Source organism: Hemiscyllium ocellatum, chromosome 3 (assembly GCF_020745735.1).
Source record: "Hemiscyllium ocellatum isolate sHemOce1 chromosome 3, sHemOce1.pat.X.cur, whole genome shotgun sequence".
Taxonomy (NCBI): Eukaryota; Metazoa; Chordata; class Chondrichthyes; order Orectolobiformes; family Hemiscylliidae; genus Hemiscyllium; species Hemiscyllium ocellatum.
The window spans coordinates 118,623,129-118,637,151 of record NC_083403.1 but is presented as its reverse complement, the minus strand read 5'-3'; the positions used below and the strand labels follow the sequence as shown (position 1 = coordinate 118,637,151).

Here is a 14,023-nt window from a genome sequence, read left to right as displayed (position 1 = left end):
CACCCTATTCATATCCTTAATTTCTAACTTTTATTTTTATCTTCAAGACAGTGCGATTTTTTTTCAGTAGTTTGCAAACTCTTAATGAATGTATCGATTTGCTGGTAAGATTCCATATCGAGAAAGAGGAGAAAAGAAGGAAAGAAAGAGAGAGAGAGGTTTAGCGTATTTCAAATAAACATTAATTAGTGTTTGTCCTTGCTCGGGGCTGTGTAACCTTAATAGATAGGTGTTCCATGACACACAGCCTGCTCCCACATGATGTCATGGGCTCGGCTACTGAAACATGATTTGTTGTCTTGTAGTGGGACGGGCAGTTCCACAACAGCAAGGTGGATTCAGTCGAAAGGTTCAGTAAAAGTGAAGTCAGTGTTGATGACAAGTGTTGTCTGAAGTCAGTACATGATCTCCCCAACACCTCCGTGTGCGCGTCTCCCTGGGGAATCACCATCAACAGCGTCAAACGCGAGAGAGGTTTAAACATTTTGCGGGACAGAGACTTGACTTTTCTCTCTCTCTCGTTATTTTCTTCTCCCGAGTGAGTGACAGGGGTCCCTTGTCGGGCAGTGGGGGCTCTCCCCCCACCCACACACCTCCGTGTCTTACCCGGGCTGGGTCCGCAGGCGTTGTGAGTGAAATGCCGACTGACATCTCGCAGCCCCCGGTGCTGAGCGCCTCGCTGCCCCTGAGGATCCTCCACAAGGGGCCCGGCTACCTCCGGAGGCAGATGGAGGGCAACCGCCGGGGCCGCCTGAGCGCCGTGGAGAGGCTGGCGGCCGACAAGGGCAAGTACGTGAAGAGCCCGCAGCTGGTGGCGGGCGGTCAGGGGGACGGCGACGGCGAGAGGGAGGCCCGCTCCGGCAGCGAGGCCTCGGGCAGCAGCAGCAGCGGAGGAGGGGGGAGTATGGAGAGCTGCCCCCGAGGCGAGAAGCCGGCGGCACACTCCCCGGGGGGAAGCCAGCCCCCGCACGCTCCCTTACAGCGGGACGGCGGCACCGCCATCCGCCGCTCCAAGAGGCAAATGAGGCCGGACTCGCTGGTCATCTACCGGCAGAAGTACGAGGTGGTCAAGGGCTCGGGAGGAGGAGGCGGCGGGGCCCGGGCCGCTAACCAGAGCCTGGTCCGCAGGCTCTTCCAGGGGGGCTCCATCAGGGACAAGCAGCAGCAGCCGCCGCCGCCGGCATCGCCCGAGGTGCCCAAGGTCATCATCAAGGAGGGCGGAGGGCCGGGGGACACGGGCTGCGGGGACCAGCTGGAGGAGGAGCGGCCTTCGCCACCGGCCCAGAGGCCGGCCCCGTGCCAGCGGCGGGCCAGCAAGGGTCTGCACCGCTCCCAGTCCGACATCAGCTCCCGCTACTCGAGGGCCTTCTCCGAGTTCGACAGCTTCTTCCGCTACTGCGGCCTGGAGCCCGAGGTCATCGACGACCTGGGCCGCGACAACTTCACCTCGGCGTCCGACCCCGCGGTCACCGTGCGCGTGCGCAGCGTCAGCGCGCCCGACTCGGACAGCGACCTCTCCCGCCACAGCGCCCAGGAGGACCAGCGGCCGCTCGAGGAAGCGCTGGGCGAGCGCAAGCCGGCGTCCAGCCTGTCGGTCATCGAGCGCAACGCCCGGGTCATCAAGTGGCTGTACGGCTGCAAGCGGGCCCGGGAGTGCACAGCAGCCGAGCTGGTGTAGGCGAGGGAGGGCTGGGGAAAGGAAGGCACCCTCCAGTCTACTCCCGTCCGGAGAAATGCTGCTCAGTCCTCGCTGGCTCCGCCTGAAACTTTTTTGGAGATCAGCCACTCTCCTCCCCTGCGCCGCCGCTTCTCTCAATCTTGACTGCAATCCCCCCGAGGGATAAAGAGGGTTTTTATTTTTTCTTCAAAACAAAAGTATACGTCGACCTTTTTCCTTTGACAGATTTAGAGATATTTTGATGGCCTCGGCTCGGAGGAGGTTACAGCAAGTAGACACTGTTGGAACTGGGAGGAGGGGCAGACAGGGGTATAAATCTTCCAAACAATTGGACAGCTTTCTAAAACATTTAACTTTTTCAGCGATTTATTGAAAAGAGCCGCCAAGTCGTCACTGCACTGGATTAATTCAAAGGTTTTTGTTTTGCATGTCACCAATTCAGTTACTGCATCTCATCCCCTTGCCTTCCTCCCATCAACCAAATGGTTTGCATTATGATTGTTTCATTAAGACAATCTTTGTCCTGTTGTGACCTCACCTTGCCTGAGCTGCCTACAGCATAGATCTAAAACTGTCTTGTAGCAAGGTTACTTAATATTCTTTCTATTTAAGAGATTTATTTTGTTTTCTGTGTTAAATACAGAATCTGTTTTCGTTTTAAATAGTGTTGTCGTGAACAGAAGTTCTGTTAGTCTGTTTGTGCAGTTGAAACGTTAATGTTTATATTGAACAAAGGTTCTTAAAATCAAATAGCTTTAATTACCCAGGGTAATCAAAAGTCTATTGCAACAGAATCACCTCACTTTTGTGTAATGTTGAGCAGTATGATTTATCAAATCATTCCTGTACACATTAGTCAGAGACCTCAAAAGGCAGCATTTTTTGTACCAAATAGATTTCATTTTGAAATATTACAAAATATTGTGTGTGTGTAAATATAAATTTTCATTCCGTTTTTAATGTCAGTTTGATTTTAGACTTTCTTGCTTGGTTTATTATTTCCTGTTGAGTTGAAGAAGAATCAGACCCTGTTGTCTTGTCCTCTGACAGATAATATTGCTACACACAGCTACTGCATTACAGGGACTATTTTGAAACACTTGTTAAAAATTGTTGACATTAACAAAAGATGATACTAGGCACAGAAGTAGACCATCTGGCCGTTCGAGCCTTTTTCACCATTCAGGAGGACCATAACTGAGCCTTTATCTAAACAGCATACTCCTTTTTTTAAAAAAATCTCAGCATCCCTTTCTTAAATATATTCAGACTAAGATTTGGGTTGATGCTTGTGCTAAATGACTTTGTTCTTGGACTAGTTTAGACTTCTTCAATTTGAATTAAAATGTTACTCTTTTCTAGCCCCCTTAAAACTAACACGAAAACAAAACACCACAGATGACACGAATGTGAAATATAACCATAAATCTGGAAATATTCAGCAGGTCGAGCAGCATCTGTGGAGAGAGAAACAGTTAAACTTTCAGGTTAATGACCTTTTCAGAGCAGGTCTAAATGATTTAATACTGAATCAAATATTTGTTGATGCTGACTAGTAGGAGATGACATGCTCACAAGACTACCTGGCCAGCCCTGACTTCTGACTGGATAATGTTCTACCTAGTTTCATCAAGGCCACAAATAATGGGCCAAAGAACTATGATAGAACAGTGAGCAAATACATTTTTCATCCATATGACAGTATCTCACTTTTTGACTGACTGATTCTATTTAGTTATTTAGTGGTATTAACCCTGGAGATTACTGCTATGCACAAGTTTAATTCCTGTGTTCAGGGATGTCAACACCACCACTCCTCATGAAACTACAATCCAACCTGATTCCTGCCTTATCAATGCTGGCCTCCACTTTTTACTCTGCTATAAAGTTCCAGTTATTTAAAGATAATACATGTGCCCAGTGAAAACAGTCACTAAAATGGTTCGAGATTGGCAGCCTTTAAGGATTTACATATTTATTATGCAATTCCAGAAAATGTCCTGTCTGCACTGCTCTTCTCCGTTCATACCTTTTGATGCAAACACACATTAAATAGCTTACAATCAAGAAAATAAAGGAAGCCTCCAGAAAATCAACATGGCCTGCCAAACTGTGATACCTCAGTGCTGTTAGTTTGAGACTGAGGTTACCAGTTTTATTAATAAACGTGCAATCAATGGCAAAAACAAATTGCTTGCTCTGATGCTCACTGCCTTGAGAGAAATAGAAGATGCCTCTAAAGGGGGAGAGAAGACATTTTACATTTATATAGTGGTTGTACAAAAGTAATAATAGCTCAGGTTCTCATAGACTTATTGAGGATAATTTTGGCTGAAAGATTATGTAAACAGAGCAATATCAATTAAGGCATCTGTTCTTCATCTCTAGATTTTAATTTAGGTTGATTTAAGATAACTAATGATATCTGTCAAAGTCAATGTTATTCCTCTATATGCCAACCATGGGTGGGATTGTATAGTTCCATATTATCTTCAGAACGGAAGGCTTACCATGATCCCTGGTAATCGATGTCACAAAATACATTAACTCAGGTTTCCACACTTGTGCTTCTCTCTAAAAAGCAGCTGCCGTTATCGTGGTAATAGGGATTTAGAAAGTAAACTGAACATTTACATTTTTCATTCAAGACCTTGTACAAGTTAGAAGCAGGGCTAAGCCATTCACCCTTTTGTTCCATCTCTACTCAACAGAATCACGGCTAACTAACCCCCAGATCTTTTATATTAAAAGAATTTACTGATTCTCATGTGAGCATCTCTGGCAAGTGATTTTTTTTTCTAATTACTCATCCTCGTTAAGAAAAGAATGAGCACAAGCTGTCAATTTTAACCAGTGGTAGTTAAGAATTGATCACACTGATGTGGGATTAGAGTTTCTTTGGGGTAAGAACAGCAGGTTCCCCTTCACTGTTTATACAGAAAAATGTTTACTTCATTTTCAGTATTATTGACTATGTCCAGAACTGTTAAAAATGATTTCACCTTGACAACTTAGAATTTGAACTCTGCTTCTAGATCTGTAGTCCAGGTCTTTGCTGGCCAGTAGTAGAAGGACTTATGCCTGAGACATTGATTCTCCTACTCCTTGGATGCTGCCTGACCTGCTGTGCTTTTCCAGTGCCACACTCTTGACTCTGTTCTCCAGCATCTCCTGTCCTCACTTTCTCCTGGGCCAGTAACAGAACCACTACAGTATGTTACCGTACCAATCCCAGCTCTGCTATTTGAGTTAGTGACTCAGAGGTTTGTAAAAACAGCTCAGGACAACTGAGGATTACTTCATTTTTACTCTGATATTCCAACTTGTTCTAGCTCAAACTGAAAATTTGAAGTTACGAAATCTCACATCCAAAGAGGCTAGCTCCATTGAAAGAAAACTTTTAAGTTGGATCTGAATCACTTTGATTTGAGCATATAAACCATTGATACTTACCTTCATAAAGGTGGACTCACGTTAAGTGTTCTTAAAAAGGTGGCACAGTGGTTAGTGCTGCTGTGTCAGCGCCAGGGGCCCAAATTTGACTCCAACCTCAGGTGACTGTGTGGAGTTTGCACATTCTTCCCATATTTGGGTGGATTTTCTCCCGCAGTCCAAAGATGTGCTGGCTGGGAGGATTAGCCATGGGTAATGCACAGTTAAGGGATAGAACAGGGGGATGGGTGTGGGTGGGATGCACTTTGGAGGATTGGTGTGGACTCGATGGGCCAAATGGCCTGCTTCTGCACTGTAGGGATTATAAGTTTTCAAAGAAACAAGCTATGTAGCCTGCAAGGTATCGCCTTTCACCCTTACATGCTGATTTCGACATATGTTGAATAACTTTGTGCACCGAAGGCAACTTAATTTTGTTGTATAAACGGGAGCTAACGTTACCATGCCAACAACCTGTAGATATGAGGAAGAGACAAATGTGCTTTTTCTCTTTAATGGAAGATTTTCATATCGACCAGAAGTGTCTGCAAATTGTTGTTCTTGATTAAACTTTGACCATTGAATTGCTATGTAAGTGTCTAGAGATTAATTAAACCTTTCAAGAGCTTCAGTTTACAGTATATTGGCCTTTTTGTTAAATAGTTTGTAAAGAGCAGCAATAAGACAAAGAGTGAGAAAACCATTTATAGCTGGTTGCAAGAAAGAAAAATGAGCTGCCATTAAAAAAAGTTTGTCCTGAATTTATTACATACATACTAAAAGTTTAAAAATATGCTTACATCAGTGAAAGTCTAGGAGATATGTAATATTGTAAAGTCAATTGTCACTTAAGTTTCTGAAATACCTTCCTAATTTTGCCATTCTGCCCTGAAGCTATGACATTGGGGGAGCATATAAATGTGCACTAATTTCAAAAATACTTGCTCAATGAGTTTTCATGCCATCCAAATTTGGACTACTTCCAGCTTGAAGAAAGTTAGTATTTTGCAGTGAGGTGAAGCTGGTTTGAACTGAATTTTGTTGAATAAGATTGTGTTGTCCTGTTTCGTTTCTGCTGACCTGATAACGTTAACTGCCTTGTCACAGTATCTTTGCAATCATCTGATATAAAACAAGGAAAATATAAACATGAGTGTTAAGATTGCCTTACACCCTACAAACCTGTACGCACATGTTCTGCCCCAGATATAACTGTGAAAACAGCAGTTGAATGGCTTGTCTGGGAGAGCAAAGCAAACCATCCACTCTATACAAAGGATTCCTATTTATTAGTTTTCCTGTTTTTTTTTATTTTTAGGAATGTTTCAATATGCATTTAGTTAGAAATTATTCCATCTCAGAAACATGAACTAAAAGTAATTTGTTGCTGGAATTATTCCAACAGTTGTTAATACTCGTCAATGACTTGGTATCTTTAAAGAAAGATTATATGAAAACTGGTGTTTGAAAGGAAAATACCAATTAATGTATATTGTGAAAATAAATCAGTATTTTGTATTTTGACAACATAGGCAGTAAAGCAGCTTTATGTAAAGAGTTTAAGAATGTCCTTGTATTTCATTAAAATAATAATTTTATATAAAAAAATTTTGTCAATTAGTGTAAAATTTGTTTTTTGGAAATTTGCTGTGCACTCACTGACTGACTGACTGACTGACTCACAATTCCTATATTATAATATTGACTTCTTCAAAAGTACCTCTATGTTTCTAAAGTGCCTTGGGATGTCCTAAGGTCATGAAAGTTCCTGTATATTTTTTCTCCTGGTCTTCCTGCACATTTGCTGTAAGCATAGGCAAGCTAATCCCTCAAGTCTTTGCAACTACCATTCAGGCAACATCTGTTCACAGAGGTGTGAAAGATACCATATTCAGAGAATTGTTCGAATTTGGAATTCACTATCACATGGAGTAGTTGTGGAAAGTAGTGTGGATTCATGTAAGGGATATTTAGATAATGATATAATTATCTTTATATATAATTATAGGAAGGATATTATTAAATTGGAAAGGGTTCAGGGAGGATTTACCAGGATGTCAACAGGAATGGAAGATTCGAGTTATCAGAATTAGCTGGGACTTTTTTCACTGGAGCGTAAGAGGTTGAGGGGTGATCTAATAGAGTTTGTAAAATCATGATGGGCATAGATAAGGTGAATAGCAGAGGACCTTTCCCTAGAGTGGGTAGAGTTCAAAACTCAGAGGTATATTTTTAAAGTGAAAGAAGAAAGGTTTCAAAAGAACATGAGGGGCAACGTTTTTACGTAGTGGTTTGTGTGCGAAATGAACTGCCAGTGGAATTGGTACAGCCCAAAACATTTAAAAGACAAATTGCTGGAATTCCAAAGCATTAACTCTGATTTCTCTCCACAGATGCTGCCAGACCTGCTGATCTTTTCAAGCAATTTCTACTTTTGTTTCTGATTTACAGCATCTCCCGTTCTTTCAGTTTACTTTTAAAAGATTATTTGGATAAGTACATGAATAAGAAAGATTTGAAAGGATATTGGCCAAACGCAGACAAGTGGGACTAGTTTAGTTTGGGAACTTGGTCAGCATGGACTAGTTGGACTGACTCAATGAATCTGTCAGGTTGATGGAAATAGAAAGATGTTATTCATGTTAGATGCAGTAAGGTGAGATGACTTTATGAGAAATATAATAGAATACTATATATAAGTAGGTTGGATGGATTGTAAGAAAGTGAGATGCTGGAGATCAGAGTGGAAAAGTGTGGCTTTGGAAACACAGCATATCAGGCGGCATCTGAGGAGCAAGAGAGTCAATGTTTCGGGCACAAGCTCTTCAGGAATGTCCTAGATAGATTTAAAGTTTTCTTATGCTAGAAATCAGTACTATACTGCATAATTCATTCTGTAATTACATGGGCTGATTCTTATCTATGAGTAAACCTGTCCACCCCTCTCACCCACTCCAACCTCTCACCCTCAGAACGTGCAGCCCTCCGCTCCAATCCCAACCTCACCATCAAACCCGCAGACAAGGGAGGCGCGGTGGTAGTTTGGCGCACTGACCTGTACACCGCTGAAGCCAAACGCCAGCTCGCGGACGCCTCCTCTTATCGCCCCCTTGACCACGACCCCACCTCCCACCACCAAACCATCATCTCCCAGACCATCCAGGACCTCATCACCTCAGGGGATCTCCCATCCACCGCCTCCAACCTCATAGTCCCACAACCCCGCACCGCCCGTTTCTACCTCCTGCCCAAAATCCACAAACCTGCCTGCCCCGGCCGACCCATTGTCTCAGCCTGCTCCTGCCCCACCGAACTCATCTCCCAATACCTCGACACGGTCCTCTCCCCTTTAGTCCAAGAACTCCCCACCTACGTTCGGGACACCACCCACGCCCTCCACCTCCTCCAGGATTTTCGCTTCCCCGGTCCCCAACGCCTTATTTTCACTATGGACATCCAGTCCCTGTACACCTCCATCCCCCATCACGAAGGACTCAAAGCCCTCCGCTTCTTCCTTTCCCGCCGCACCAACCAGTACCCTTCCACTGACACCCTCCTTCGACTGACTGAACTGGTCCTCACCCTGAATAACTTCTCTTTTCAATCCTCCCACTTCCTCCAAACTAAAGGAGTTGCCATGGGCACCCGCATGGGCCCCAGCTATGCCTGCCTCTTCGTAGGATATGTGGAACAGTCCATCTTCCGCAACTACACTGGCACCACCCCCCACCTTTTCCTCCGCTACATCGATGACTGTATCGGCGCAGCCTCGTGCTCCCACGAGGAGGTTGAACAGTTCATCAACTTTACTAACACCTTCCATCCCGACCTGAAATTCACCTGGACTGTCTCAGACTCCTCCCTCCCCTTCCTAGACCTTTCCATTTCTATCTCGGGCGACCGACTCAACACAGACATCTATTATAAACCGACTGACTCCCACAGCTACCTGGACTACACCTCCTCCCACCCTGCCCCCTGTAAAAACGCCATCCCATATTCCCAATTCCTTCGTCTCCGCCGCATCTGCTCCCAGGAGGACCAATTCCAACACCGCACAGCCCAGATGGCCTCCTTCTTCAAGGACCGCAGATTCCCCCCAGACGTGATCGACGATGCCCTCCACCGCATCTCCTCCACTTCCCGCTCCTCCGCCCTTGAGCCCCGCTCCTCCAACCGCCACCAAGACAGAACCCCACTGGTTCTCACCTACCACCCCACCAACCTCCGCATACAACGTATCATCCGCCGCCATTTCCGCCACCTCCAAACGGACCCCACCACCAAGGATATATTTTCCTCCCCTCCCCTATCAGCGTTCCGCAAGCACCACTCCCTTCGTGACTCCCTCGTCAGATCCACACCCCCCCACCAACCCAACCTCCACCCCCGGCACCTTCCCCTGCAACCGCAGGAAATGTAAAACTTGCACCCACACCTCCACACTCACTTCCCTCCAAGGCCCCAAGGGATCCTTCCATATCCGCCACAAGTTCACCTGTACCTCCACACACATCATCTATTGCATCCGCTGCACCCGATGTGGCCTCCTCTATATTGGTGAGACAGGCCGCTTACTTGCGGAACACTTCAGAGAACACCTCCGGGCCGCCCGAACCTACCAACCCAATCACCCCGTGGCTCAACACTTTAACTCCCCCTCCCACTCCACCGAGGACATGCAGGTCCTTGGACTCCTCCACCGGCAGAACACAACTACACGACGGCTGGAGGAGGAGCGCCTCATCTTCCGCCTGGGAACCCTCCAACCACAAGGTATGAATTCAGATTTCTCCAGTTTCCTCATTTCCCCTCCCCCCACCTTGTCTCAGTCGGTTCCCTCAACTCAGCACCGCCCTCCTAACCTGCAATCCTCCTCCTGACCTCTCCGCCCCCACCCCACTCCGGCCTATCACCCTCACCTTGACCTCCTTCCACCTATCCCACCTCCATCGCCCCTCCCCCTAGTCCCTCCTCCCTACCTTTTATCTTAGCCTGCTTGGCTCTCTCTCTCTTATTCCTGATGAAGGGCTTATGCTCGAAACGTCGAATTCTGTATTCCTGAGATGCTGCCTGGCCTGCTGTGCTTTGACCAGCAACACATTTGCAGCTGATTCTTATCTATTCCTATTTGATGTATTAAAATGTACATAATTTAAATACTTACATTTATTTTCCATTGTTTCCTTGATAATGTAAAGTATAAATTTCCAATCTTCTTAAGTTATGCTCAATCTTTGCCTATAAAGGTACCAGAAGATCAAATGCTAAAGGGAAAACTGCCTCAAACCATCTTTGAGAATAACAAAAATTTTGTTTTGTTTCTTGTTTGCAGATTCAGTGGCAATTCAGAGAACTAGTTTTATATACAAGTCCCTGCCATTCCATGACATTTTAAGTAATTATCTTGATGAAAAACTAAAACAAAAACTGGATAAAGAATAAAAACTGGAATATTTTTCATGGAATATGCTCATGATATAAATGGAAAGTGTAATTTTTCTAAAGATTCATATCTAGATGCTGAGACTTCTGATTATTTTAGTGGCCACTAATATAGTAATTGGGGAACAGCGGACACAGGGTTAGGTACTAGGCCTTTTGGGTGATCTTGGAGTCATAGCAGTCTACAGCACAGAGAAAGGCCCTTTGCCCCAGCGGGCCTGCGCCAGTCAAGAACAATCCCTTAACAATCCCAATTCCATTTTCCTGAACTTGGTGTTGTTGCATGTACGTATGCCTTTTATGTATGGACATTGGAAATGTACATCTAAATAATTCTGAAATGTTATGAGGGTTTCTCCCTCTACCACCAATAAAGGCAATGAGTCCCAGATTCTCAGCACCCTCTAGATAAAAACATGTTTCCTCACATCCCCTCTAAACCTCCTACCCTTACCTGGAATCTCCACCCTCTGGCCATTCATGCCTTCACCAAAGGGAAAGATTTCTTCCCATCTATCCTGTCTGTCCCCCTCATAATTTTATATATCTCAATCATGTTCCCAACCCAGACTTCTCGGCTTGAAGGAAAACATGCCCAGTCTATCCAATCTCTCTTAGTTGAATTTATGCAGATTCAGTTCACTGCCACAGTTAAAGCTAGTCCAAAAAATATCTATGAAACCTAAATTAATTTTTTGATTAGATTGAAGGAATGAATGTATCCTCTCCTGACCATTGGGACCAAGTATAAAATGAAGTTAATATTAGGCTAAAAAACCCCAATTTGGCACTAATCACCAAACTCACTCAATGAAATAACTCAAGTTGCTGTTGGAAAAGGCACAGTGGTTCTGTAGGCAGGACCACGCTTCTGAAGTTGAAGCTGTATTTAGGGAAGTATTGCATTGGTAAGGGGGCTTTACATTCTATTTGTTATACTATACCTGCCCTGGGAGTGTTCAATGTCAGTATTGTTATAGTTTATTTTGCTAAACACCAACATGAGAATAAATAGAAAGGGAATAAATATTGGTACTGAAAAGACTACAGGTATTATATTTACAATAAAGGATTAGATGTAAATATTTCCCCTTGTTATGCAGTTATATGATTATACTCTTAGTACACATGAATAATTCTGTCAGACTCATGTATATTTAATCACACTGGTTAACAATGATGTTTCTTTTACATTTCTTTTCAGGTAGTGACCAATGCACCTTCCATGACTGCATCCTCTGTTTTAGGCATAGATATATATCACAATTGGAAAGTTAAAGAGTAATTAAATTAGAATTCACTTCTTGCTTTAATAGAACTCTCAGTTAATCAACAGACACCTTGAAGGGATTTATTCCTTTCTATGAACCCCAAAGTAAATTAGCTTTTAACTTGTTATTTTACCATTCACAAGTTTGTAATACATCTGATTTGTTTTTAAATGAGCAAACACAGTGTTCAAGAGCAGTAGTTTGATTTTTTTTACATATAGTCCCAGACTCAATGGCTACTTGACCTTGGATTGTCTAAACCTGACCAGGACAATGGTAGAGAGTTGGGGTTGGTGGTCAGGCAGGGACAATTAGTCCCATAAAACAGCAACTTAATTAAGTGTGTAGATAATCTCTTTTGGTGATATTGACCAGAATACCTGAGCAAATTATTATAGCCTCAGTTTGATATCTCGCCCTCAAAAGGGATGCAACATCATTCTGAGATTCATCACTCTTAAATATTGAAGAGTAACATGTTTGAACAATCCAAATGTCTGTAGTTTCTGTGTTTATCCTTACTCCCTAACCAAAAGTGCAGTATTTGCAATCTCTCGTCTCTTTGGGCCCCTTCCTGTATGTAATGACAACTAAAAGATTAGGAGCAATGCCTCTGTATTTTCCACACGTGCTTCCCTTGGTATCCTCTGAATCTTGCCAATGCCAAGAAAGACAGGCATGGCGGCACGGTGGCACAGTGGTGAGCACTGCTGCCTCACAGCGCCAGAGACCCGGGTTCAATTCCCGCATCAGGCGACTGACTGTGTGGAGTTTGCACGTTCTCCCCGTGTCTGCGTGGGTTTCCTCCGGGTGCTCCGGTTTCCTCCCACAGTCCAAAGATGTGCGGGTCAGGTGAATTGGCCATGCTAAATTGCCCGTAGTGCGAGGTGAGGGGTAAATGTAAATGTAGGGGTATGGGTGGGTTGCGCTTCGGCGGGTCGGTGTGGACTTGTTGGGCCGAAGGGCCTGTTTCCACACTGTAAGTAATCTAATCTAATCTAAAGGCAATACATGTGGGGAAGGAAAATTCTTTTACAATAAGTCTAAACTAAAGAAGTATTGCTTAATTTAACTTGCAGAGAAACTAACTCGTGAGATAGAAAAATCAAGCTACAGTTATCCTAGGTTCAAAATAAGAATATGAGAGAATAAGAAAGGCCATTTAGAATTGAGATAAGGAGAAATGTTTTCACCCAGACATTAGTGAGCCTGTGGAATTCGCTATCAATGAAAGTGGTTAAGGCCAAAACATTGTGTTATCAAGAGAGAGATAGATACAGTTCTTGTGGCTAAAGGAATCAAGGGATGTTGGGAGAGGGCGAGATTAGGTTATTGAGCTCAATGATCAGCCATGATCACATTGAACTGGAGCAGCCTCAAGGGATTGAATGGCCTTTTCCTTTCTTCTGTTTCTATGTTTTTTGTGATCGGCTGCCTCCAAACTTTCTGTAGTGTCTCATTTCTATTTTTACAAAAAATAATTATTATAAGCTGTAAAAACAGCTGATGCTTTCTCGAGTAATTATAGTATAACACAGTTTTTTTTTCCACCACACCTACACAGGAGGCAGTAATCAAAGTTCAGACACTGCGTAGGTAGAACAAATTTAATCCAACATAATTTTTGTTCTAGCAACTTGACTCCTTTTCTGAAGAAGGTTGAATATTTCATCAATGCATTGTGAATGAAAGGAACATTCCACCCAAGGTGGTTTGGTGTCAAAAGAATCTATTAATCTTCAACACCTGAATTTTATTTAAGTTGTGATGACATATTTTATCTGCAGGATTTTGTCTGACATTGTTCAACGCTTCAATTAAAGAATTTACTCTTTGGAATGTTGTTTTTGTAAACAAAACGTATTTCCACCAAAGATTTAATAAGGTGGATTTTTCAGAAAACTTATAAATTTTGTGTATTGCACCAAGAAAAACTAACACATGTACAACTGAAGTCAACCATTAGTGACTTAACATGTTCCCAATAGAGAGTGCAGCAGAGGGCAAAGTAACAAAATATTTAGAAATAATAATATACTATATGATTTTGTCACCTAAGCAAATGGCTATAGCCTCAGTTTGCGATCTCACCCACAAGAGGGATGCAACATCATACTGAAATTCATCAGTCTTAAATATCCAAGAATAACATTTTTGAACAATCCATATGTCTGTAGTTGCAGTCTTTGTGCGGAGG

At 43.5% G+C, this 14,023-nt stretch overlaps 1 protein-coding gene across 1 annotated transcript; it reads left to right on the top strand.

The window, feature by feature from the left end:
- The first annotated feature begins 336 nt into the window (after nt 1-336).
- fam110c (family with sequence similarity 110 member C) lies at nt 337-6,603 on the top strand. The gene has a single exon (XM_060853069.1). It carries the CDS (start codon nt 638-640, stop codon nt 1,676-1,678), a length of 1,041 nt encoding a protein of 346 aa, XP_060709052.1. The 5' UTR covers nt 337-637; the 3' UTR covers nt 1,679-6,603.
- The last annotated feature ends 7,420 nt before the right edge of the window (nt 6,604-14,023 follow it).

Bases quoted from the DNA above. Each gene is read 5' to 3' on its own strand.
- fam110c (XM_060853069.1), top strand. From the start codon at position 638: ATGCCGACTGACATCTCGCAGCCCCCGGTGCTGAGCGCCTCGCTGCCC.